General features: G+C 37.7%; 1 protein-coding gene and 2 long non-coding RNA genes across 4 annotated transcripts; 2 read left to right on the top strand and 1 right to left on the bottom strand.

Annotated features, from left to right (window-relative positions):
* The first annotated feature begins 86 nt into the window (after positions 1-86).
* On the top strand, positions 87-1,494 carry LOC130083443 (uncharacterized). The gene is made up of 2 exons (XR_008806835.1): positions 87-229; positions 948-1,494. It is a non-coding gene; the product is annotated as an uncharacterized LOC130083443 (long non-coding RNA).
* LOC130083442 (uncharacterized) lies at positions 1,495-2,140 on the bottom strand. Its single transcript, XR_008806834.1, has 2 exons — positions 1,983-2,140; positions 1,495-1,570 (listed from the first exon to the last, which is right to left on the bottom strand). It is a non-coding gene; the product is annotated as an uncharacterized LOC130083442 (long non-coding RNA).
* A 1,531-nt stretch (positions 2,141-3,671) lies between these two features.
* Positions 3,672-26,509, top strand: dync1li2 (dynein, cytoplasmic 1, light intermediate chain 2). Of its 2 annotated transcripts, none has more exons than XM_056248460.1 (13): positions 3,672-3,827; positions 4,468-4,541; positions 5,102-5,218; positions 5,507-5,737; positions 11,880-12,046; positions 15,759-15,852; positions 17,204-17,339; positions 17,488-17,599; positions 17,694-17,753; positions 19,593-19,634; positions 19,891-20,008; positions 20,635-20,769; positions 25,323-26,509. In XM_056248460.1, exons 1-13 carry the CDS (start codon positions 3,733-3,735, stop codon positions 25,337-25,339), a joined length of 1,398 nt encoding a protein of 465 aa, XP_056104435.1. In that variant the 5' UTR covers positions 3,672-3,732; the 3' UTR covers positions 25,340-26,509. The 2 variants fall into 2 exon arrangements, with proteins under 2 accessions (XP_056104435.1, XP_056104434.1); XM_056248459.1 differs by having other exon boundaries at positions 25,318-26,509.

Genomic DNA, 26,509 nt, shown 5'->3' with positions numbered 1-26,509 from the left:
CTCTCTCTCTCTCTCTCTCTCTCTCTCTCTCTCTCTCTCTCTCTCTCTCTCTCTCTCTCTGTGTATGTGTGTGTGTGTGTGTGTAAAGATGGGGGTTACAGCAATTCTCCACCCCCATGGCTGAAGGAGAGGAGAATGAAGTGAATTGTAAGCAGGGCCTTCGAATTCAGACGTCCACAGACTGATCCTGTCCTAAGCAGTTATTCTGTAAAAGGAAGAAAAACTTAATGTAACCATTGCTTAAACAGCAAGGCATTTCAGTTGTTCTTATCTTGATGACGCAGAATGAGTCAAATACTCTGTGTGTCTGTAAACCACCAGAATATTGTTTTCTGATTGACATTTGTGTCACAGGGCAGATAAGTCAAGAAAAGTGTAAGAGAGCCATGAGGTCATTCCTAATTATACATTCCACTTTAAGCGGTCTAATACATGGCACTCTTGTGTAATTTGGCTGCTTGGTGTTAATAGTAAAGGCAGAGGTGCAATGAAATTCTACTAGGCCCGTTCATGTGTACCCTGTATGTAAATAAAATGCTGAATACATACAAACGAACTTTTCATCTTCATCTTTTATAATAAGCTTTAGATTAGATTCAACAAGCATCTATTCTAAATGATAGTTCTCTGTGAGCTCTAATATCTTATGTGCCCTCCAACCAAGTATATTGAATATGTGTTTGAAAAGACCATCTGAGACAGACATCACAGTTGCAGTAATTTTTGTGATTTTTAACATTACAATAAACTTAGAATCTTCATTTTGAAGAGCAATGAATTATGTAGACCTAACTGTATTGCAAAAACAGAAAAATACAAAATTATGAATTAGACCTGTTTTGCACACAGGTGTACAACAAAGGTCGCTCTGTGACAATAATAATCAATCCTTATGTAGACAAGCCAATTCTATATATTTTATATACAGTTTTTTTTTCTCATCCCAGGCTCATGATTAAATCCCACTGAGGGGAGGAATGAACCAGCGCCGCCCTTTCATCACTGTAGACACATGGAATGCTATGAAACATGGTCGTGAGAAACCAGTTTCCCCTCTGTAGTTCTGCGTGTTTTACAGTACAGCTTGCATTTTTTGTCAAGATTAGAAATTCAACAATCTAACACAGGATTTTACAGTCAGATACTAAAAATATGAGCTTGTAGTGTCAAGTGAAAAGTGTAAATGTTTTGTTTTGTTTCTTGACAGTTTCAATTATCTACATTCATGTCTAAAAACTGCACAGTGTTTTGATTTTGGTCACACAGCTGGTTTGTTGGTAATTTGTTAAAATGCCCAACTATTCCAGGCAGAGAGTTCAAGGTTACAGAGTTCCCACAGACTCTGTGAAAGGCTGAAAGGTTTATGATCTGTGAGCTTCATGCCCTATAGAATGTTTGGCAAGCATTACATATCTGTGATTAATCATAAGTCTCATGTCAATGAAACAACAACAAAAATGTTTTTCCTCGTGATGCAGCTTTCTTTTGGGGGGGGGGGGGGGAAGAAGACAGCAGCCTCTAGTGTCTGAAGAATGATGGTGCATCAGGAGTAATGGCCACATCTCAATGCCTGTGAACAAGAGGATGCGAATATTGACGAGAGACAGAATGACAGGAATAACATTTCAAAATAATAAGTCATTTTTGTTGCACAACTTCAAGTGGAAGGCTTATGAAAGCTAGATAAAAAAGATGAATCTTGAGTTTAAGATTCACTGCAGTTAGTTATCATGGTTATTAACTATATGGACAATAACAACTAATAAAAATGAAAAAAAATACAAAACAAAAGGCATACAATAATTAATTCAAATGTGATGTTTACAGAGGGTTTGGTGCTTTGACTCTCAAGTCAGTAAAATAACTTTTTCTTGACAGCAGGGTGTTAATGGCTAAAGAATAAAAGGAAGAAGATCAAGTTACAGGCCTCTATATGAGTCAGGGTTTTGGCATGCTACTTTTCCCAGGAGACCCAGTCTTACCCCTCCGCTCTTGCCAGTGAAGCACAGTTTCAGTTTGCAGGGCCATATGGAGCAGCCTGAGGGAATCGCCTCTAGATGTAATTGTGGCAGTGCCTCAGCTGTCATCCCTTCACCCCAACACTTCATTTTGGGCCTGAATGATGTGGACCTTCATTATCTCAGCACCTATAAGCACACATACATTAGGTGTGGTGGTCTTTATTTTCTATTCTTTCCATATTTGCCTATTGTAGTTTTAGTTTACTAGTTTCTTCTTTGTACCGGTATGTTTATATACCTGTTTAAGGTCATAGTTTGATCATTTATTTAATGGTGTGATGCTCATCTTGTGTGTTCAAGTAGCTATCTGCTAATGGCACTTTTGTCTTGAGACACTAAAGAGAAAAATTAACATGATAAAAAAAAAATCTTTTATAACTGCATTTCTTTGTCCATAAGTTACTTTTTCATTTACTACTTTTACATTATATGAATTATTTTCGAATGTTTTTTTTACATACCAAAGTTTAAAAACGACGGAGGTGAGATTAATCTTAATTCCCTGTTGGAAAAATGATGGGTCTCACGTTGTCTTGTCATGTGATTGTTGCACCGGCAGATGTCGTCACTGCACTTTATTGATAAAGAACCTTTTCTTGCAAAAAAAAAAAAAAAACCTTAACCTGCACTAACGATTAAAACTCAGTTCTTGAGAAAAATTTGTTTTATTTGGTTAAAAAACGCAGTAGGGATTTACGTATTATTCAATTTGTTACATGATATTTAAGTGCATTTAAGATATAGCCTACTTCTCTAGATTTGCAATTACAAAAATGAATCGATACATTAAAACAAGACAAAAGATAAAATCTGCATAAAATAACATTTTAGGTCTAGACCTACTATAAATAGGGAGCCAATATGTGACATCTAAAGATAATCAACACTTTTTAAACAGTTATATTGTTTCTGTTTACATCTGGTACCAATACCCAAAGCGATTTGTTATTTAGAGTAGGCCTTCGTTTCCCATTCTTTGAAGACAGGTCCAAAATGACTACTTTTAGAGTAAATCGTAGGCTACGTTATAACTCGTAACAGGCCTATATATTCTGTAATAAAATGTGCATAGTCTCTAGTTCACTCTATATGCGTGGACCAGTTTCCTCTCCTACATATTTAGATCTTCACCATGAAAAAGCAAACCGCACAACTGACCTCAGATCAGCGCGCTAATCACATTTACGCGCGCGGCAAAGTCTGAAATGACATCATTCAAGCCAACGCGGATAGTGCTTGCCTTTTCAAATGCCTGATCATAATTACAAACATCAGGGCAAAAAGTATTTTATGATTTCATGTGTTCTGCATAGTATTTTAAACAAGCAAAGAAAAAAGTATGAGTTCTGAGGAACCATTCGGTGACATGTCCTGTTCTTCTTTAGGATTTTTGTTAAGCTGTATGTCTGTTTTTATATTTCTAAGAGCACTGTGCGATAATTTATGACTCTTACTACGGCGAAGTCGTTCTTCATGAATATTAATTTGGTCACGCTGTCTTTGCTTTTGTACAACCCGAACCGGTCATGTGCCTAATTAATATTCATGAATCCACTTACAAACGTCTGCTTTTACTGGAAGGACGACAAGGTACGTAGTTAATATTCATGAGCTAGTCCTTCGCCGTAGTAGGATAGGTAGTTCGCGGAGCTTCTCGTGTGAGGTCCTCAGGCGCTCAGTGTGCGCCTCCCTTTGTGCCTCTACACTCAAGATGGCTCCCGTTTTAGAGAAGAAGCTACTGGGCGCAGCTGGGACAGGCGACACTATGGAAAACAGTAACGAGGATGATGAAGGACAAAACCTCTGGTACGCTCGTACCCTCAAAGTGTCCAGAAGTGCAGCGGTTTGTGCAAGGAGTCCGTTTATTTGACAGTGTGAAGTGTTGCTTTGTCACCAGCCGGGTGCTGCCCTGTTCAGACGCCGGTCCCGGATGAGCCCAAAACACTTCACATAAACTTACTGCAAAGTCTGGATTAGGGTAGATTAGACCTTTACAGCGGGCTGAATAATAAAGAAAGTATTTGGGACGTTAGGACGCAGATTGTCTCGGTTTATATGCCCATGTCATGCTCACTGGTGTATGTTGTGTGCTATTGGCTAGCATTTAAACTCAACGGTTTTCATATTTGTAGTGTTCAAGTCGTTTCTCCTGAAGCTTTGCTTGGCTAATTAAATTGAAATGCGGGTGATGATTGTTGTCAGGAAACTGAATGTTGATTTGCTTTTCTGATGGGATCTAACGGTTGATTGACATCCATCTCTTGTGTGAGAGGTTCATTCTTGTAACGGCCTTTTTGTGTATGTTTTGGTAACATTATATTACCTAACTTAGTTGCAGGTATCTGCAGACGAAACTAAACATCCAACTACTTTCTACGCTTTAAAGCCCCTGTCTGCTAATGTCATGAATGGCAAGTGATCGGTGGTCATTTGTTTTGTTTTTCAGGTCTTCAATCCTCAGCGAAGTTTCCACACGCTCAAGCTCTAAATTGCCCTCTGGGAAAAATATATTGCTTTTCGGTATGTGACATTTGTTGTTTTCTTGAATATTGTTTTCAATCAAAATTCATAGTTTATTAAAAGTGCATTTATGTTTTGCGTACAATATCGACGTACGCTGCTTCATTTGAATGTGCAACCTTCAGCAAATTTCTTTGAATACAATGTATGAAGCTTGTAAAGGGATAATTCCCCCAAAAATGATACTTCTGTTATTTTTCTCGCCGTCACGTTGTTCCAATCCTGTATGGCTTACTGTTTTTCTGTAGAAGACAAATTAAGATATTTTAAAGAATGCTGGTATTAATCAAACAGTTTTGGTTATTGAATTCCATGGTATGGAACAAAAAACAACATATATTTTAATGTGTTCTACATACGAAAGAAAGTTATACAGGTTTGGAATGAAAAGAGTGAGTGAATAATGACTTTTTTCTTCTTCTTTTTTTTGTGAACTATCCCTTTAACTTTGTCCTAGGCATAAAGCTGAAATAATCTTCTTTGTCTTAACACTTAGGATTGTATTATTCAGTACACCGATGTGTCATGATTTATGAGTGATATGATTTCTGGTGTTTTAGGGGAGGATGGTTCAGGAAAGACGACACTCATGGCAAAACTTCAAGGAGCCGAGCACAGTAAGAAAGGTAGAGGGCTGGAATACTTGTACCTCAACGTCCAGGATGAAGACAGAGAGGGTAAGTGATTTAAACTGGGTCAAATAAGGTGATAAAATAATTAACAAAATAATATTTAAGGATTATGAAGCTTTGGCTGTTTTAATTGGCTGTTTTGTGTTAAAAGGCTGCACTATGAAATTGTATTGTTTTCCAAACAAATAGTCTAGCATGACATAAAAAAAATATGAATGATAAATACCAGTATTTTATTTTATTTTGGGTACATTTACTCCGTATGTAGAAAATGCAGTTTATTCAGTTAAAAAAAAGAAAAAAAAAAGATATATTTACAATAAACTCTTCCAGATTTAACTCGCTGCAGCGTGTGGATCCTGGATGGAGACCTGTACCACAAAGGCTTGCTGAAGTTTGCAGTGACCACTGAGTCGTTGAAGGACAGTCTAGTTGTGTTTGTGGTGGACATGTCACGGCCTTGGACCATCATGGAGTCGTTGCAGAAGTGGGCGAGTGTGCTTCGTGAACACGTGGACAAACTGAAGATCCCACCTGAGGAAATGAGAGAGATGGAGCAGAGGAGTAAGTGCTGTTTTGCTCTTTTACTACTAGGTTGTAGTAGTATTATTAACACCTTGGGCCGGTTTCACGGAGCTATTTTAGACCAGTCTATAGTGTTAGACAAGTCTAAAATTTGCTCATAGACTAGTCTAATGCAAGTTTCACAAAAATAAAGACTGACTTAATTTAGACACCTTACCCCTAGGCTAACTTAGGTCTAAGACTCTGTGTTACCTTGGCAACCAGCAGTAACAATCAGTTACATTACAAATAGCCAAAAGAAAAGGGAAAATGGCCCTTTCCAAATTAAACATTTCTTCTTGTTACTACATTCTCCGCAAAATTTCTCAGGTAAAATGTCCTTGTAACTGTTATACTCCTCCAACAAACACATATTTTCCGCTGGGGTAAACTGCACTGAGCGGTTGAATGCACTTACTCGATCCGCCATGTTTTTTGTTTTGAAAAGTGTCCTATTTTACCCAGAATGCATTGCAGTGTAGTCCTAAGATAGTCAGAGTCTTAAGTGCTTTGTGCAACCGTCTGATTTAGATGTCTATCTGAAGTCTGACTATCTACTATATCTAAGCCATAGTCAAAGTCTATCTTTGTGAAACCGGCCCCTTGCTGTTTGTTTGTAGGGGTCATTCAGATTCAAGTGATATTATGGGTGATTATAGCGTGTGCATATCGTCTACCTTCAGCTGTTTATGTTAGACATCTTATTCATGAATAGCTGCAGGATATCTGTTCAACTAGAGGAACTTTTGTGCAGCACCGTACATCAGGCAGGTGGGAATATGATACAGCAGCTTAACTTTTATGTCTCCGTTTTCAAATGTTCCTTCTCTGGTGAGAATCGTTTCTTGTCTTGTACGTTTTGATCATATGTTAATGTTTAGATTGCGACACTGGTTGCTACATTTACATATTGACAGTACAGTCAATGACAGATTGTGCAGAAAGTTGCGGTGCAGTAATAAATACACTAATAAATCCCTCGTAACATAGCAGGTGCAGAGGTTGATTTTGGTTGTTTGTTTTTGATATAGTGAAGAATGTAGCTTAAACATTAAAGGACTTTTTATGTTGAGAATTCGGTAGATAATATAGAAAGTTATGTGATTTGAATATAAGGTAACATATGCTTTTATTAAAATGGTTTTGTTCATGAGTCCTAATCTAGTTTTATTAGGAGGGTTATGAGAGCAGGAAGTAACGCCTGCACTGTAGGATGGTTTAATGACAGTCTAGATATGAAGCAGTCTTTGTGCTTTAAATTTGCATGACCCATGTTGTCAGACTCTTGCTGTTAGAATCAAAGTGGTCACAAATACTGCCTCACGAGGAAGTGTTACCTAGGTAAAATTAAACATTTGCTGAGAATCATCATGTTTAAAAAAAAAAAAAAAACCTTGGTAGTTGGATGATACACTGCAGTTCAAAAGTTTGATGGGGTCAGTAAGATTTTTTTTTTGTTTTTGAAATCAGCCTCTTACCAAAGCTGCAATTATTTGATAAAAAAATACAGTTAAAAATGTAATTTGTTAAATATTATTCCAATATAACTGTTTTTCTATTTTAAATCTGCAGTCCGTAACTTTTGGCACTCCAGTGGTTAATAAACAGAACTGCATGCGTCTGTCTTCTAAATGGTAATGTTTATCAGGGCTTGAAGTGAATATTTTGGATTTTAAAAAATGTCTAAAACTTTTGACTGACCATGCATTTGATGGCTTGAGGTGTTTTGCTTTATGAAAACATTAAGCCCACTAGCGTTTGAGAAGTGTGATTGTGAAGAGAGAGGCAGAGTGCTCAGACATGAAGTGAGAGGCTATTTCTGAGGATGACTGTTTCTGCATGTGCCCTATAAACAGGGCTGTGACAGCAGAATGGGGAAGTGGCTTGGCAATGGTATTGTTTTTTAGCTTGCATATGAAATACAGAAAGAAACCCAGTGGTTTTACAACACATTTGAATGGCAGTTTTTGAATCTCTATCTCTGTTTGTCCCAGACAGTATGACCACCTTATTGTGTGACGTTCATCCTTCTAATATTTTTTTTTATCATACAGAACATGCTTTCTGTGATGATTTTCAATGTTTTACTTTTACAGTTAAAACATGTGATTTTAAATGTTTCATGGAAACTGACCCACCCAGAAAAAGGGTCGTTGCTTCCTTAAAGGGATACTCCACTTTTTTTTGGGAAATAGGCTCATTTTACAACTCCCCCAGAGTTAAACTGTTGAGTTTTACCGTTTTTGAATCCATTCAGCCGATCATTTAGCATAGATCATTGAAGTGGACAAGACCATTAGCATTTCTCAAAAAAAAATGACCAAAGAGTATCGATATTTTCCTATTTAAAACTTGACTCTTCTGTAGTTACATCGTGCACTAAGACCGACGGAAAATGTAAAGTTGCGATTTTCTAGGCTGATATGGCTAGGAACTATACTCTCATTCCTGCGTAATAATCAAGAAACTTCACTGCCGTACCATGAGTGCAGCAGGCGTAATGATATGACGCAGCGCCTGAAAATAGGCCACCTTCCGTCAACACAACGGAACTATTTTCAGGCGCTGCGTCATATCATTACGCCTGCTGCACTCATGGTACGGCAGTGAAGTTTCTTGATTATTACGCAGGAATGAGAGTATAGTTCCTAGCCATATCAGCCTAGAAAATCGCAACTTTACATTTTCCATCGGTCTTAGTGCAAGATGTAACTACAGAAGAGTCAAGTTTTAAATAGGAAAAATATCGAAACTCTTTGGTCATTTTTTTTTTAGAAATGCTAATGGTCTTGTCCACTTCAATGATGTATGCTAAGCTATGCTAAAAGTGGTACCGCCAGAACCGGAGATCGGCTGAATGGATTCAAAAACGGTAAAACTCAACAGTTTAACTCTGGGGGAGTTGTAAAATAAGCCTATTTCCCAAAAAAGTGGAGTATCCCTTTAAGGAAGCACAAGCAGCCTCTGCTCACTCCTCCTCACATCTGACCGGATTCAGTGACGTCAGCACTCTAGTGGGAAGGACAGTTCAGCCTCTCTTACAAGGCATTGCATCATGGTCTGCTCACTCAGACGTTCCTGACATTCAACTCATTGTTTTTAGCTGGGCATGAGAGCAACACCCAAGCACAACTCAAACCACTGTGCTAAAACATACTGTCTCACAGCTCTTTAGTCAGCTAACACATTGACTGAACATTTTTTTTTAATTTAGAGAGAGACATCTGGATGTACTTTGGAAATCCTTTTTTTGTGTTGTTCAAATGTAGCCTTGTAACTTTTTTACAAAAACACAACTTAATTGGTATTTACTTTTTTGTTTTCTGTCATCATGTTTTTAGATGCACTTGTTAGCACTCTGATGGCTTCATGCCTGCAAATGCGCACTGGACGTGTGTATTCTGTTAGCCGTCCCCACCCTTGTTTGTGGAAGCTGGTCAAAGTCGACAGTAGAAAGTGATTGTAAACTGGTGCTTCTTTTGATTGAGACTATTACATTAAGTCATATTGATTAAGAAAGTTGCAGATTCAAATCTTTACCACAACTTCAATGTTGATTGTCTGGTGAAAACAGGCTGATCAAGTTATTAAAAAAAAAAAAAGTTCAAGGAGCCGAGCACAGTAAGAAAGGTAGAGGGCTGAAATACTTCACTAAGTTTGTTTAGAGAACTGTGGAGATTACATGAGGCAGTAGAATCAAGGGTTTTATATAAAAATGTCTGCAGACGGTGCCATGTGATATTGAACTCTTGCCTATTGGCTATTATCATCTTAAAATAATCACTAGATGCAGATGGTAAACATAGGCTTGCCTTCTGGAAATAATTTAGATTTCCTAATGGACTCTGTCCAAAAAGAACTCAGCAGTTTATTGGTTTGCAACAGATTATCTTGATCTCTGGCTCCTGTGGAAACATATACACTTCACATCGCTGGGTGTTGGTAACTGAGTGTGATATAACTAGTAAATAAAGAGATTGAATCCAGTTTATACACTACCATTCAAAAGTTTGGCGTTAAAGAGGCTGCATTTATTTAATCAAAAATACAGTAATATTGTGTCATACTGTAACATTTTAAAGTAACTATTTTCTATTTTAATATATTGCAAATGATTTTATTCCTGTAATGGCAAAGCGAAATTTTCAGCAGCCATTAATCCGGTCAAAAAAAATTGTAGTGACCCCAAACTTTTAAACGGTAGTATATGTTAAATCTGCTTTTAGGACTGGCCAGCAGCATGTTGTTCCATTAACAGTACGCTAAAGGAAGTTGTGCAGCTTGCCTGGTTTCTGGGTCATCTGGAGCTGCATTCTTAAGGTTCCTGAGGAAGTTCCTCCCCCTTTCCCTTCCTCACCACCTCCTCAATCTACCACCAATAAAAGACCATTCCAGCCACATACTTCCGCACATCACCACCATGCCCTCTTCATATACTCCTGTGTATTTAACATTGTTTTGGGTTGCTGTTCCTGTGTTCTGTAATGTAGAGCTCAGACAGAGTCTTGAGAATGTGCTGTCAGCTCTGTTCTCATGAGCTGCTCTTCTACAGGCATCGGCCACTCAAATGTGTCCATAACAAGTCATGATTTCAGGCAGTTTGAGTTACCCAGATAATGACCTGTTTGGGCAAAAAAACATGCTACAAATCCTTGCCAATGCTAAGATTTATTTATGTATGTTTTTCTTTTTTTAAATGTAATCTTTTTTTGGGACAGACTGTCTGTTTGGGTCTTATGTAACCTGACCGTAATGTCCTAAATATGTGGATGTTATCTATATTTGTATGGCTTTTTATTGGTCGAGGCTATTTAATACTTAAAGTGATAGTTCACCCAAAAGTAAAATTTCTGTTCATTTACTAACCCTCGTGTTTAAAAATAAAATAAAAATTCCATTGAGTTAACACAATCAATTTCCAAACACAATACACAAAGGTATCAAAATTTAAATTATGGTAAAATGTAATATAGTAAATAAATGGCAGCTCAAACGTGCTTGCTTGATGCACGAGAACAAACCTCATTGGTTCTTCTTGCATGTTAAGCACATTTAAGCTTCCATCTTTATAAAGTTATCTATGACATTTTTAAACATCGGTAATTTGATTTTGAAGTACTTGTACCTCTTTAAGAGCAGCAACATTAATGCATTATTGCTAATAAGCAAACATTAGCTTGGATGCAGTCTTTTAGGCCCTGTTTACACCTGGTATTAAGTTTTGGTCGATCGGATCACAAGTAGACAAGGAAGACACATACCTGTTTATACCTGGTGTTTTAATCTGTCTCTTTTGTCCACTTTCAACCACTTCTGTCCTGATTTCTTCGAGGGGAGGGTCTATGGGTGGGCAGGTGTATGGGCTTTTTCAGATTTTTCAATCTAATGGACAAAATAAGCTTGTGCAATTTACATATGCGCCCGGAGAAAACAGAAAAACATACAGAGAGCAGCAGCTTTCATTTCTGTTTTGATAGCCGCAAGACCACACTGAACGCGGTGTGTGTGTTAGAAATCAGGAATGGTGAAAGAAAATACTTGATACGTTTTTCCTCTTCAAATCAAACTTGGGTCTTTAGCCGACAAAGTTTAAATCCAGTCTGGCTACTGCACTTCCTATATTGTCTTTTGCGGTCGAATGTGTTTTCAACTACCTCTGGAAGTAGTCGAGAGTGGAGAAGCTCAACATGTTTTAGACCCCGTTTACACCTGTATTTAGCGTCGTCCACTTGTGATCCGATCGACCAAAACGCATCTTAGTAAACAGGGCCTTATATAATAACTTTTACAGGTCCACTAGAAATGCATTGTTGTGCCATTTAAAGAAATAGTCAAACTTGATGGAGGTTGATGATGGATGGATACATTATTTTGTCGTCATCATCAATCTAATATATTGTTTAAACCCCATTGTCGTCTTATTGCTAGAAATCTATCTCTGCATAATCTGTAGCCTTTGCTTATTTAAATGTTGTCATGTCATGAATTCGTTGTAAAAATAATGTTTTAAATTGCAATGTGATGTAAATTATAATGTGATGCTTCTGTTATTTTCACCTTATGATGTACCTACTGACACTGTTTACTGTAAATAAATGTGTAAAGGTTTGACCATGCTTGTGTGTTGCTCTCTTCTCTGCAGTGGTTAAGGCCTTCCAGGAATATGTAGAACCAGAGGAAGCCACGCCGAGCTCGCCCCAGAGACGAGGGCCAGCAGCTGCGGGTGAAGATGAGAGTGTGCTGCTGCCCCTGGGAGACAACATCCTCACACACAACCTGGGCATTCCAGTGCTCATAGTTTGCACAAAGGTAGGTGAAAGTGATCAAATCATTTGACCTGTCACATTGGGTCCAGTGTTTTATGATCTTAGCATATCAGTATAATAAATGTAATAAATACTTCAAAATTAATCACAATATTAAAGCACACTTTTTAATTAAGTTTTGGGAGTGTTTGTAACACAATGTTATAGTGTGTGTGTGTGTAAACTGTCACTTTTGATCAATGTAATTTGTTCTTGCTGAATAAAAGTCAAGACAGGTTCTTTCAAGAAAAAACAAAACAAAAACGTCTTACTGACCCCAAACTTTTGAACGATAATTAGAGATGCACCGATTGATCGGCTAGTGACCGGAATCGGCCGATTTTCACGTGATCGGCCATGATCGGCGACCGACCGGTCAGTCTGACATAATCCGGTTTTATGCCGGTCAAATGCACTCGGGCGCTGCATGATGAACATCGCGCAACATCAGCATCACACGTGCACACGGAACGCACACATGTAGGAAACCTCGTGAATTACAGCCGTTTCACACCGCAAGCGGGAGCAGCGCGTTATTTTTTGTTCGGCGTGCATGTTAATCAATGAGTGCATTCACACCGGGAGCAGGAGCAGCGCGTGAGCGTCGAGCAGGAGCGTCGCGTGAGCAACAGTGAAGCGCGGGTTTCGGCGCCGAGTCTATTTTTGCTGCGCTCAATTTAAGTGAAAGCACACTTTTGATGGACAAAATAAATATGATTTCATCCAAAAAGTGCCCAAAATGCACAGAATTTGCATGTCTGTCTGGTGTGTGAATTTGCATGCTAGGCTATGTCAGAAAGAAAATGAAGACTCAAAAATATTTATAGAAAATTTACCCATTTAAACTTGTTTTTATTATTTCCCAATCGTTTCCCTGCACATGCTCCACTTGTACTGTTTAGCTTGGCTGGACATGTGTCAGATGAGAGAAGAACTGTGCGAGAAATATAACTTGCCATTGATGTACAAGTGATTGCAATAGGCCTGTGTGAGAGAGAGAAATATCTTTCTTTATACTGCATTTTATATTATTTTTATTTGTTATTTATATATTATTTTATTGCCATTACCTGTTTTCATACAGAAGTTTAGTTTGCTAAATATATCAATTTTTTTTAGTTGGATATTGGATGTGAAAAAGAAATTTTTCTTCCATAGCACTGCACTTTAGATGTGTGTGGATTTCCCACACCAGGAGTAATTTATATAGTTCTATTTGATAGCGATTATCTGTTAAAAAAATGTTCTATGCAAAATGTTCTATTAAAGAGAAGATAGAAAATAAATATTTGTGTGTGCTGTAAAGTGGTTTGAAAAAATGAAATCGGAATCGGCTAAAATCGGTGTCGGCAGGTCAAACTCAAGGAAAAATCGGAATCGGGATCGGCCTAGAAAATTGTAATCGGTGCATCTCTAACGATAATGTACGTCCTGTGTATAAATAGGAATTTGTAGGTATACTGTTATTTGAGTGGATATTTTGAGTTGTTTTGCTCAGTGTTAAGGGAATTTTGCTTTGATGCATCGAGTGTGTTTATCCAGATGAAAAGCTCTCTTTATGGAGTCTCAGTAGCCCGCAGGTCCAGAGCTGCAGACTGACCATGCTCCCCTCACATGCTCTCTCAGATCAGAACATGCTCAATGTTCTCTACTATTGTTAGCCTCCCTCCAGCCCTGTGTGCATGCAAGACCACCTGTTTTTAAAGGGATAGTTCGGCCAAAAATGATATTTAAACCATGCATTACTCACCCTCAAGCCGTTCGAGATGCATATGTCAATTTTGTTTCAGACGAACACATTTTCAGTTATTTTAGAAAATGTCTTAGACCCTTCAGTGGATATAATGTGAAGCAATGGGGTCCACCTCCTTTAAGTCCCAAAATGTGCATATATCCGTCACAGAAGTAATATACATATTTAAAACTTTATAAATGAAAATATCTGACTTCCGGCAACGATCGACGCGCGTTCACGGGTGATGTTTTGCTCTGCTCTCTGCATAGCTCTCTGGCTGCGCGGGCGCGTTCGTTCTACGTCACGACGCTACGTCCTACCTCGTATGCCGACTTCCATCACCCGTGGACGCGCGTCGATCGTTGCCGGAAGTCAGATATTTTCATTTATAAAGTTTTAAATATGTATATTTTTACGACAAAACCGCACGGATTACCCTCATAAGGCCTTCGTTTATCCCCCTGGAGCCGGATGGATTACTTTTGTGAAGGATATATGCACATTTTGGGACTTGAAGGAGGTGGACCCCATTGCTTCACATTATATCCACTGAAGGGTCTAAGACATTTTCTAAAATAACTGAAAATGTGTTCGTCTGAAACAAGATTGACATATGCATCTCGAACGGCTTGAGAGTGAGTAATGCATGGTTTAAATATCATTTTTGGCCGAACTATCCCTTTAAATGAGGGGGTTTAGGTCTGAGAGTAAAATGTTCGCTCTTTGTTCTCTTCAACGTCAAGAGGCAAAGTGATCAAACTGCCTCACCCTAGAATAGAGCCTGATTGAATTTCAGAATTGCAGTTCTTTCCAATTTACTTGAAAGCACAAAATTCATTCTAATCAATATGCATTAGCATCATCGTTACAGATCTGCGGAAACGGCAGCATTTCACTGTAACACCTATAAGGGGATAGTTCACCCAAAAATGAAAATTGTCATTTACTCACTTTCGTGTTGTACCAAACCTGTATGACTTTCTTTCTTCTTTGAACACAAAAGATATTTTGAAGAATGCTGAGGTCCAAACAACATTGGATGCCATTGATGTTCTTTGTTTGGAGAATTTTTTTTTTTAAATTATCTTTTTCAAGATGTCAGGAGTAGGTTTAGCTTCTCGATTTATAAATTGCATTGCTTCGTCACATTTGTAACCTTTTAAAGTATTATAGACAGGATATGTTTATTATTGAGTGAGAGAGTATGTATTGTGGTTCAGTAGATGGTCAGTGGTGTCTGACATGCAGAGATGTGTTTGCATTTCCAGTGATGCTCATGGAAGCCTCCTGGATTTTTAAGCAGCCTAGTCGGCACCTCCTTTTCCTGCCAAAATGATTATGGCTGCCAACCTGAGTCATTCACAAATATGGCTGCTGCATCGTAATGAGTCCCATTGCGCATGTGTGTGCTTGTCTGCTATTTTTAGGATGGGATGTCTGCGTTACGCCCCGTGGCTCAAAAGGGACGCAACAAAAATTGGGACACCTGAGAAAGCCAAACCGTTAAAGCAAGTTATTTATTTACAAAAGAAACAACTATACAAATCTGTGTAGTGTAGTAGTCAGGCGTCAGTGGTGTCATGCTAGATGAATGCATTGGAATGTAATGTGCCGTGGCATCATGATGCATGCAAAAAAGAAACATAACCAAACAAATATCAAAAGCAATCAAATCAAATAGGCCGTGCACATCTACCATCCGTCTTGCTTCTTTTAGAGGTGAAAATGGAAGTTGGCATCAGGTGTCACCGATGTAATCATATGGGAGGGTGGAATAATCCGTCCAACACTGGGGAAAAGCCCATTAAAGACACAGGTCGTCAGTCTGTCAAACAAACAGTATCTTAGAGCTTCAATACATTTAAAAAGGGATGGTTCACTCAAAAATGTTCTCTATTGTTGTTCAGTTCATGTATGATGTTTTAAGACACTGCACCTAAGACACCCCCTCGATTGATTTATCTCTGTCTCTATCTCTTAGTGTGATGCAGTCAGTGTACTGGAGAAGGAGCACGACTACAAGGAGGAGCATTTTGACTTCATTCAGTCTCACATACGGCGGTTCTGTCTACAGTGTATCCTATACAAAATCAGTCTCAACATATTTGCTTTTGTAATATTATTCTTTCCCTATACAGTACACTGTAAAAAATCCATGTAAATTTACAGCAAAAAACTGGCAGATGTGGTTGCCAGAAATTCATCGTAATATTTCAGGTATTACTGTGTGGCATATTGGTCCAGTACATTTTCCAACTTCTAATAGTATATTTCATCAAGTTATTTAATGTTAGTATAGCAATCTACTTGAAGTACCAAAGACTATGTCTGGGCGCCGTGGGCGGTATATCAAGTTTGTATGATATATTGATATGTTTTTTATAAAGATATTGAAGGAGGCAATAACATTCATATCGATATATATACATCAGATATTTGTCTTGAACATGAGACACTTTATTTTAAGGCCTTTTAAAACAACTCGTAAGATATAGTTAGTGATAGTTCACCAAAAAAATGATTGTCGTCATTGACTCACCCTCAAGTTGTTCCATACCTGTATGAGTTTTTTTCATATGCTGAACATAAAAGAAGATATTGTGAAGAATATGGGTAACCAAACAGTTGACGGGCACCATTGATTGCCATAGTATGGGAAAAGATAATGTGGCTACAGTCAACTTTTTGGTTACCAGCATTCTTCAACATATCTTCATGGTTACATTCACTATATTTGTCTTCATAGCCTTCAGTATGAACATTGTTTGTAGGACATTGAACAGTATGTGAAATAACATTTTATTTTAAATACTGTAAGTACAGAATTTTTTGATCCAAATAGAAAAAAGTAGAAGACATCTAGATATATATCGTATACCATTCAGCCAAAAAATACCAAGATATGATTTTTTTTTTTTCGTTGGCCATATCGCCCAGCCCTACCAAAATCTGCTCTTTCTTTACCTTAAAATGTACCAATAACCACCATAATAATACAGATGGTAAAACGGAAAGCTACATGATGATGAGTGAGTTTTTTTTCAAAGGTGACCTGTTCGTAAAACGTGGCCACTGCTCGAAAACAGAATATGTAACACAATACTGCCCTAATGTTCTTTACTGATAACAATGAGAAGAAACCAAATTATTTACATAAAATATAATATGTGATGTATAATGCAGGTACTTCTGGGAATGTTCTTTCAGTTTTTCATTGTAAATTATATTGCAATTTATTGTTTTTACTTGCAAAAAAATCTAAATTAGTTTTTTTACATAAAAAAATTACATGTAATGCAATATTTGGCCATTTAGTTTTTTTACCATACATGGTGAGGTGAACTTACCATAGCATTTTTAGAGTAATTTTTATTCCTGTAAAAAAAAAAAAATATTGGTGTACTCATCCTTAATCAAGTCTCACAGATGGAGCTGGATTGATTTACACTTCGGTCAAAGAGGAGAAGAACATGGACCTTCTCTACAAATACATGGTGCACAAAATATACGACTTCCAGTTTACAACGCCTGCCTTAGTGGTTGAGAAGGACACTGTGTTCATGTGAGATCTCTGAAATCCCATAAAAACATTGCATTTATTTTTTTTATCTTATTTATCTATTTATGCAAGAAAACCATGTCTAATTCTTCAGTTTGGTGCAAGTCCGTCAAACTGGTTTCTATTAAAACAATTTTACATCTCTGCATAGTCCATCTGGATGGGACAATGACAAGAAAATTGCCATCCTGCATGAAAACTTCACAACAGTTCGACCTGAAGATCCCTTTGAGGACTTTATAACGAAACCTCCTGTACGAAAGGTGAGAAGAGAGAAAACCTAGGAGTGAGAATTTCACCTTAATTTGTTCTGCTTGTGTAAAATTTGCCTTTTTGTCTCCTTTTTTGTCTCTAAAGTTGGTGCATGACAAGGAAATTAGTGCAGAGGAGGAGCAGGTCTTCCTCATGAAACAGCAGGTAGGAGAACAGACTTCAGTTTTAAGATCAGGTTTTCTTCCTTCAGTGCAGAAGTTACATATTAGAAAGGCAGCCAGAACATACCTCCACCAATCAAGTGATCTCTTCTCTGACATCAACATGCATTTCTCACAGTGCCCTCCTGCTGTCTCTCATTAGTTTGATTAGATGCAGTGAAACCCATTTGACTCTTCAATGTTTTCATTGGCTGACCCAGTGTCAGCTGTGCAGGATACTGTTTAATTACACAATATTTGGTCATTTTAAAACAATAATTCATTTCTAATGGACATTGTACGCCAGCTTCTTGCATATTGGCACATTCTCTGGATGTTCACTGTGGGTCTTGTCAAATATCCTGAACAGCTCTGTGTGGTTTAATCAATTGTGAACAGTGTTTATGTGAGGGTTTTTTATTGAGAATGATCTTTAACCCTTAAATGCATGAATGTTTCGCCAATCATTATTACATATTCGCCAATCATTATTACACATTTAGCGACCCGGATCTATATCTAACATGGATGGATCTCTACCTGTCGCGATAATATAAAACTCTCCTGATATTAGAGTAACAATTACAGAAGAATAAAATAAAGCATATTTTGTTACTTTTTGGATCTTGGAAGGGTTCAGTTTGAGCAGATGTTTTACCATCATCACTGTCCTCATCAGAGCTCATTTCCCAGTACATTCAGCAACTGGCTCATATTCACAATCTCAAACATATTCTCAAAACTATAATTTTCAACATCTTCAAAATCAATATTTTGATCGCTGACAGCCTCTTCACCAGATCCACCATCAAGTGACAGTGACACTAATATTTGATTGCATTCAGTACTTGCTCTGCAGTAAAGCACTGAGCCATTTCAAGTTTTGCTGATGATACTTCCTATTCTTTTGTTTTCTGCCTGTGAGTGAAACGTCACTTCATCATTGTGTAAACTGCACTTATTCAGTTATCAAAGATTCAATTGTTGTGCAGAAAAAAAATATACTTACACTGTTACACACCTCGGTTGTTAGTGACCATATACAATGTTTTTACAAAAATTAATGGGAAAACAGCCAGGCATTCTTTTATAATTTTATTATTTTTTTCTTGTTATATTGTTTATAATGAATTGATTGAGGAATACTAAGAAGGTTGTTGTCTAACTTTGAAAAATGAATGAGGAGGAGGGTAGTGAATGACGTCCCGGGTCACTTAAGACCAGAGGTATCCGTTTAAGGGTTAACAATATTAAGCTGCATGTAAACACGGTCACCGCTGTTAATCGGCTCCTTTTGAGTTCACCAAGTACATTCATTTCTTTGTCTTTGAAATGAAAAGATCACTGTCTGTGACATGGAATACAAACAAAGTGTTGTGTATCAGCTATATAACTGTCGTTGTATAATACAAACTTCAGTACTTTTAATAAATGTCATAGTCTCAGTTATACTGACCAGTTATACTTATACAGAACACTATATTCTTGGACTTCTGGTCAGATGCTAACTGCATTTCATTAGCTCTGTACTTGTACTCTGCATAATGACAAATAAAGTTGAATCTGAATCTGAATAATTTAAAAAATAGTCTACCATTCAAAAGTTTGGCATCGGTACGAAAAGTCTATTATGCTCACCAAGGCATATTTATTTGAAAATGTCTTTATCATCAATGTCTATCAGTTTAACGCATACTTGCTGAAGACAAGTACTAATTTCTTGAAAAAAAAAACATCTTACTGACCCCAAATGTTTGAACGGTAGCATATGTATTTCAAAATAACGATTAAAGCTTTTTATTAAGGTTTTACATCTCTCATGTCTTCTCTTACTTTATTACAGTCATTGTTATCTAAGCAGCCGGCCACACCCACAAGAGGAACAGTAAGTGTGACTTCAGACCGCACACACCCCTCACACACTTAAGTGTGACACTGTTATGCTGCTTTGAGGATTTTGTGAGATAATATTTTGACACTTATGCTTTAGAATTTTACAAAAGCTACCGAATCCTTTTGTTGGTTTAAATTGCATTTTAGATTCCTCTTTAGTGATTTGTGTATTGAGAAATCTAAATCTCCTGAATATCTTTTGCATTTTCCTGACACCTGTTTTTTTCTTTGTGTTTGTGTGTGTATAGGAGTCTCCTGTCCGGACTTCATCTGGTTCACCCCGGCCAACAGGCCGAACAGGGCCTACAAACGTGGCTAGTGTCTCACCCATGACTGCAGTGAAGAAACCAGACCCCAACATGAAAGGTAATATATCTTGATGCAGAACTTAAATGAAGCTTTGTGGTCTCATGGCTCTCTGTTCATCAGTGCGGCACAAATAACACATGATTGTGCAGTCAAGCAAAAACAGTGTTTTCGTGAGTCTAAATATGAGCACTTTGTTCTCTTTCTTTCTCTCTCTCCCACACTCATCTCATTTTGCTGGATCATCCCTCTGCCTCTGTCTTGCAGTGTTCTTCTAACCTCTTTAAAACACTGCCCTCCTGAGGGGACCATTGGAATAATTCCCTAAACATTCTATTTCTGCTGGTTCCAGTTGGTGTGGGAAAAATGAAATGTTCACATCATTGAACATTTAATTGCTTTAATTAAATAAACTTTAATTGATTCTTAAACCTTCCCGCCTTGTAGGGTATCAGGTATCATATTGGAAATTTTTTTTTTTTTTTTTTTTCAGTTAATAGCCAGCTTGTGAGCATTGTAGTTAGTACCATTGAAACCAAGGAACCATAGCCCTCCCCTTTCGGTGTTATAATGGTGGTAATTCTAGTTCTGTATGTGCTTTTCAGTAGCTCAGTGTAAATGAATTATCAGTTGGGCCTCCCCATTGTCACTTGAGGTCATGATATTTAATTTATGTGCGTTTGTAGGAGCAGCAGCAAATGAGGGAGTGCTGGCCAACTTCTTCAACAGTCTGCTAAGTAAAAAGACAGGTGCGCCGGGCAGTCCTGGGTCACCAGGGACAGGAGCAGGAGCGGCTGTACAAGGTTCTGCCAAGAAAACAGGTAAATTCTTCCTTTGCCAGCCTCAAGTCTAGGAACAGGTGAATCTCACTAAATACTGCTATGTATGGGTCATATCTTAGCCCAAAGTCTTGATTTTTATAACGGCATTACTGTATTGCATTAACGAGAGTAATATTATTATTATTATTATTTTTAGCAGTGAGAATTTGGGAAAATGTTTATTTTTGAAAATAATGTAAAAATGCACATAATTGTCTCAATATTGACTTCAGTTTCTCTATGCAAAACACGTCGCCCCAAGCCATTTGTCTGAATTACATGAAATGGGGTATGCACCATCTTAAGATACTCCTGACAAAAAGTGATTAAAATTAAAGGGGTCATATGATGCGATTTCTTGTTTTCCTTTTTTTTTGTGTGTTATTTAGCTGTTTGTGCATATATATCTGCAGAGTTACAAAGCTCAAAGTCTCAAACCCAAAGAGAAATTCTTTGTAAAAGTTAAGGCTCAGCCACGCCTTCCTAAAACGCTTCATTCAAACACGCCCCCACAAATCTACGTCAGTGTGTGAGGGCAGAGTTTCATAACACCGCCCAAATGTATACGCAAAGAAAGAAGGCGTAACTTTTATTCTCGCTGTATTGTTGTTGCCGACATGTCGTGGAGACACTGTGTTTTTCGTTGCGAAAGCAAAACTACATTGTTTGGCCTTCCAAAAAAGGACACAATTAGAAAACAGTGTTTAAGCTTTATTAAATGTAAGATAATACATATAAGATGTAGTTACATCTTGCACTAAGGCCGACGGAAAATGTAAAGTTACAATTTTCTAGGCTTATATGGCTAGGAACTATACTCTCATTCCTGCGTAATAATCAAGAAACTTCACTGCCGTACCGTGAGTGCAGCAGGCGCAATGATATGACCAGGGTTCTAAATTAACTCCCGCCAAATGCGGGTTAAAATTCATTTTGGCGGGTGTTAATAAAAACTTACTAGCCAGTTTGGCCGGTGATGCATAAGGCTCTGTTCTCGGTCATTTATCCCTCTGGCAGTACTTCCTACATTTCCCATGAACACTGTGCCGTAATGCTACGTGATGACGTTCCATACGCCCATTGGCTGCGCGCAGTTTGCAGTGAAACCAGCGCGAGAAATGATCATGGAAACGAACGTCCGTCCACAAGAAAACACAAGGAAGATGAAGAACGAATGGAGCCAGAGCAGGGAGCATAGACTGAAAGAGGGAGCTAGTAAAGTAAAAAGTTAAGATTAAACTAAATGCGGAGGTGGTTGGGACAGACTTCTGGGTTTAAATTTAAATGTCGTTTAACGAGAGATACGTTATTTTTTTAAGTTTAAGGTTTTTGTCATTATTTCTGAACAAGCTTATACATTAGGCAATATACACAACAAGCTTACTATATATCTTAAGGTTTTCTTTTAGTTGAAAACATTAAACAATATGTGTAAACAAAAAAATATAAACAGCAAAAGCATTTAAGCTCAAGCAGCGCGAACGGGGAAAAAATGCTAAAAAAAGTAGACTGCGCAGTTATCGTACAGAACGTACATACTCGAGTAAGCATGATTATCGTGTTTATATTGTTTCACGTTCATGTTGAGAAAAACAATAATATCCACATGCTCGAGTGAGAAAACGTGCTGCGCTGACACAGACGTTGCAGAGACACGTTTGTGTGTGCAAAGTGAAGTAACAGCACTTTGCGTTTTCTGTTCTTAAACCTGTCTCCCTCAACGAAATTTAAAGGAAGCATATGTCTCAAAATCATTTTGCTACCAGAAGATATCATCTCGGATCATGATTCCCTTGGGGTACAGCTGTTGTCCTGCAGTCGTTAATGCAGTGATGGACAGCTGCTTCCTCAGTCGACTGGTGTTTCTTTGTATTTCATGTGATTTCTCATAGGCCTATATATTGTGGTGGTGATATTATGATAACTCAGTTTAATTAATAATTGATTAAAAGTAATTCCATTTTGTAATAGGCTATAATTTTAAGTAATTCCAAACTTCGTGAGGCAGACAACGACATTGTGATCAAATACAATCCACTTGTTAAACACGCTCCACTCAGTGCATTTAATTATAACTGGAAAAAAAAAAAAAAAAAATTTGAATAGTATTTTATTTTTTGAATTACAGATCGAAAATTTGAATATTCGTGCACATCCCAAATAGATAGATAGATAGATAGATAGATAGATAGATAGATAGATAGATACCAAACTTGAAATGAAATGTTTGCACTTTCTGTGTTGTATTGTACTTTATATGTGTTTTTCATGCCAACAATGTTAATAAAATGATCAAATGCATTCAGTGGCACTCATAATTTCTCTTATTTTCACCGGAAAAAAATTTGGCTAGTGGAAATTCTGATTGGCTGGTAACTTTAGAAAGTTACCAGCCACATTGGCTGGTGATCAAAAAAGTTCATTTAGAACCCTGGATATGACGCAGCGCCTGAAAATAGTCCCCAGCTCGGTAACTCCCAACGTGACCGGGACTAAGTGCCTGCGCCTGCTGCACTCATGGTACGGCAGTAAAGTTTCTTGATTACTACGCAGGAATGAGAGTATAGTTCCTAGTTCCCTAAATAGGAAAATATCGATACTCTTTGGTCATTTTTTTTTGAGAAATGCTAATGGTCTTGTCCACTTCAATGATGTATGCTAAGCTATGCTAAAAGTGGTACCGCCAGAACCGGAGATCGGCTGAATGGGTTCAAAAACGGTAAAACTCAACAGTTTAACTCTGGGGGAGTTGTAAAATGAGCCTATTTCCAAAAAAAGTGGAGTATCCCTTTAAGGTATTCGTGCCAATCACAATTCACTGGATCGCTGGCCAATCAGAGCACACTGCGCTTTTCAGAACGATGAGCTTTGTAAAAATCGACACGTTTCAGAAAGGCGGGGCATAGAGGAGCAACAATAATGTATGGTATGTGTAAAATAACCTAAAATCATATAAACATATTGCATTAAACCAAATACACACAATATTTTAAATGCAATGTCTCAATGTCTCAAAAATGTGGTAAACATGGATAACAGGACATTCTGAATATGTTTTTGTCCCTCTTTTGATTTTGGGTTGAATTATGACTTGTACAATCCTTCATGAGGTTCACCTGGTCATCTTCTGTCATAATGTTCTTTTGTTCCCTCTGGACAATGCTGTTTTTTTGGAGTTTTACCCTTAGAGCCAGAGAGAGTAACCAGAAGGAATGGGCTGAAAAGCCTGTGTGAGTGACGCCACCATGGATGGTGATATGCCATACTCTCTGGTTTTCACATTTAGAATGATGTCAAATTCATACCAACTGCACTTTTCTTTTATGATATTTTGTTACAGTTAGAGGTCGACCGATAGTGGATTTTACCGATAACAATAACTAGGTTTGTCCGCGCTGGCCAGTAACCGATTAATCAACTGAGATTTTTAAAATGGATACTGCATGAAAACAAACATGACACATAAAATAGCTCTGAACTTTATTACAAATATTGAAAACCAGGAAAATGTACTGTACTTTTTATATATAAAAAATATTAACATATTAATTATACTTTGATCATTATTTGTTAGGTCATAGTGCATTAACTAATGTTAAGAGATTTTAAAATGTAAAAATATATTAGTAAATGTTGAAATTAACAATGAACAATACTTTTAAGTGGAATCTTATTGTAAAGTGTTACTATTTCATATAAACCCAAACAGTCATGCTTACAGATGGCCATCTTTAAATATCTACTCAAACGCTATTGCATTGAAATTAGACGCATACGTATATTGTATATATACTCTCACTCTTTATTTGCCTCTATTTTAGAACATTTGATTATCTAATAAAAATAGCAAAATATGTTAGACAGTGACGATAAAAAAAAGAAATTAGTGTTAGTGTTCTCCACTAATGCAGCATCTAATCAACAAATTACTTTATAATGAGATGAAAACATGTACTGTATACATACCGTTTCGTAGTCTTTTTTAACTCCGCATTTGATGTTTGCCTCTCTGTGAGCGCACAGCCTCACGTGTCAAAACAAACTCCACGAAGCGTCAGTGATAGTTTTTATTTCACCTCTAGAGGCCGCTCTCGTACTGTGTAACGACAGCAAACTCTTCTCAGCCGCCCCAGCAACGGACACAACCCGGAAAAACTATTTGTGTGTATTTTTTGCCGATAACTAATTGTTCCAGCAATCGGCAAAACCGATCAATCGGTCGACCTCTTGTTACAGTGGTTTACATGAAGTTCTAATATATATTAACACTTTTCTGTTCTTTACCTGCCTTTATGGCCCCAGCATGTAAATTAAATTGTGCTTTGATAAAGAACCCCATGCGGTTTTGTTTTCTTTTCCTTTTCATGTCTGTGTCTTAGTAAGTTTGCATTTGTGTAGCTGCACAGCATGCTCCTTTTGAATACATACCAGCATGCAGCACTCATCCACCGAACTGGTTCCCACATAACCAACCTATGTTATTTTTATATACAACACAGAAACTACAGGAGATTACTCTGTTTTTTTTTCTCTCTCTCTTTTTCCAAGGGCAGAAGCCGGGTTTGACTGACGTCCAGGCGGAACTGGACCGATTGACTCGAAACCCCGACTCAATGTTAACGGCCAACAACACCCCAGCGACAGAGAATGAGGCATGAGCGCGTCAACAGCATTGTCCACTCTGGAAATCAACATGTAATGACATAAAGGAGAAAAAAAAATGCTATTCATGACCAAAATTCCCCCCACCTTGTGTGTCTATCAGCAAACAGACCGAAAGTGTTGGGATTCTATCAGATGTATAGGCTCTGATGTTGTGGGGGAAAGAGAGGTAGATATTTGAAAAGATGCAACTGCTTTTCTTTGTTTTCATTTCCAGACCCCTTTCTATGTTTGTTAGTTTATTTGTGGTGATTCATTTGGTGTGGCATGGCAGGTCAGGTAATGGGTGCTCTCTCCTTAAGGAGGCAGTCAAATCTCTAAAGTGTGGGGCCTTGCTTAGCTTGGGACACCTTTAACCGCACCCGTTCCCCTCCTCCTGACGAGCAGATGCGCACTGCTGCATTCAACGAGCAGTCGCTTCCAGTGTTGAAATCTGCTACAACTACTGCTAACAGCCTAAACATATTCATCGAAAACAAGCACCTGCAAAAAGTATATAGTGTGTACAAACATAATTGCATTTATGCTGATGTATTTATAAAGAAGCAAGCAAATCAAGCTGTTATTTTCTCTCTGTGTTTTATCAGTGAGACGTTAAGCTTCACTTAACACGGTTAACATCACTGATGTCACGACACTAATGACAAATACCCATTGGCCTTCAGCATACAGGAATGGCAGACATTGCCACACCGCCTCTGAATTATGTAAATATGCGCTAAATATTTGCTACACAAGCTTTGATTTGATTTGTGTATTAAATTGAGTTATTTTAACAATTTATGGAGAACTATTTCAGATGAAACAAGCATTGATGAGTATCAGGCTGAGATTTTTCTTTTGGCTATGGTTGTTTTTGGAGGAGAGGGGCAGGGCAGCATCTTTCCTAGTATAACTCCCAAGTGCCTGTGTCATAGTGGAGGTGCTTGTCTCTAAAAGAGGAATTGCACTGTAGCATCAACAGTCAATGGTTCTTTTATCTCTCTTTTTTTTTTTTTGGTCCAGCTTCATGTAATTTATTTTTGTTTGTCTGTGGTCATTGCTTTTTTTGCTAAAATTACACATTTTGCCTACTTCA

The sequence above is a fragment of the Rhinichthys klamathensis genome, unplaced genomic scaffold (assembly GCF_029890125.1).
Source record: "Rhinichthys klamathensis goyatoka isolate OS25496 unplaced genomic scaffold, OSU_Roscu_1.1 h1tg000055l_1, whole genome shotgun sequence".
Classification (NCBI taxonomy): domain Eukaryota; kingdom Metazoa; phylum Chordata; class Actinopteri; order Cypriniformes; family Leuciscidae; genus Rhinichthys; species Rhinichthys klamathensis.
This window is presented reverse-complemented; position numbering and strand designations above follow the sequence as displayed.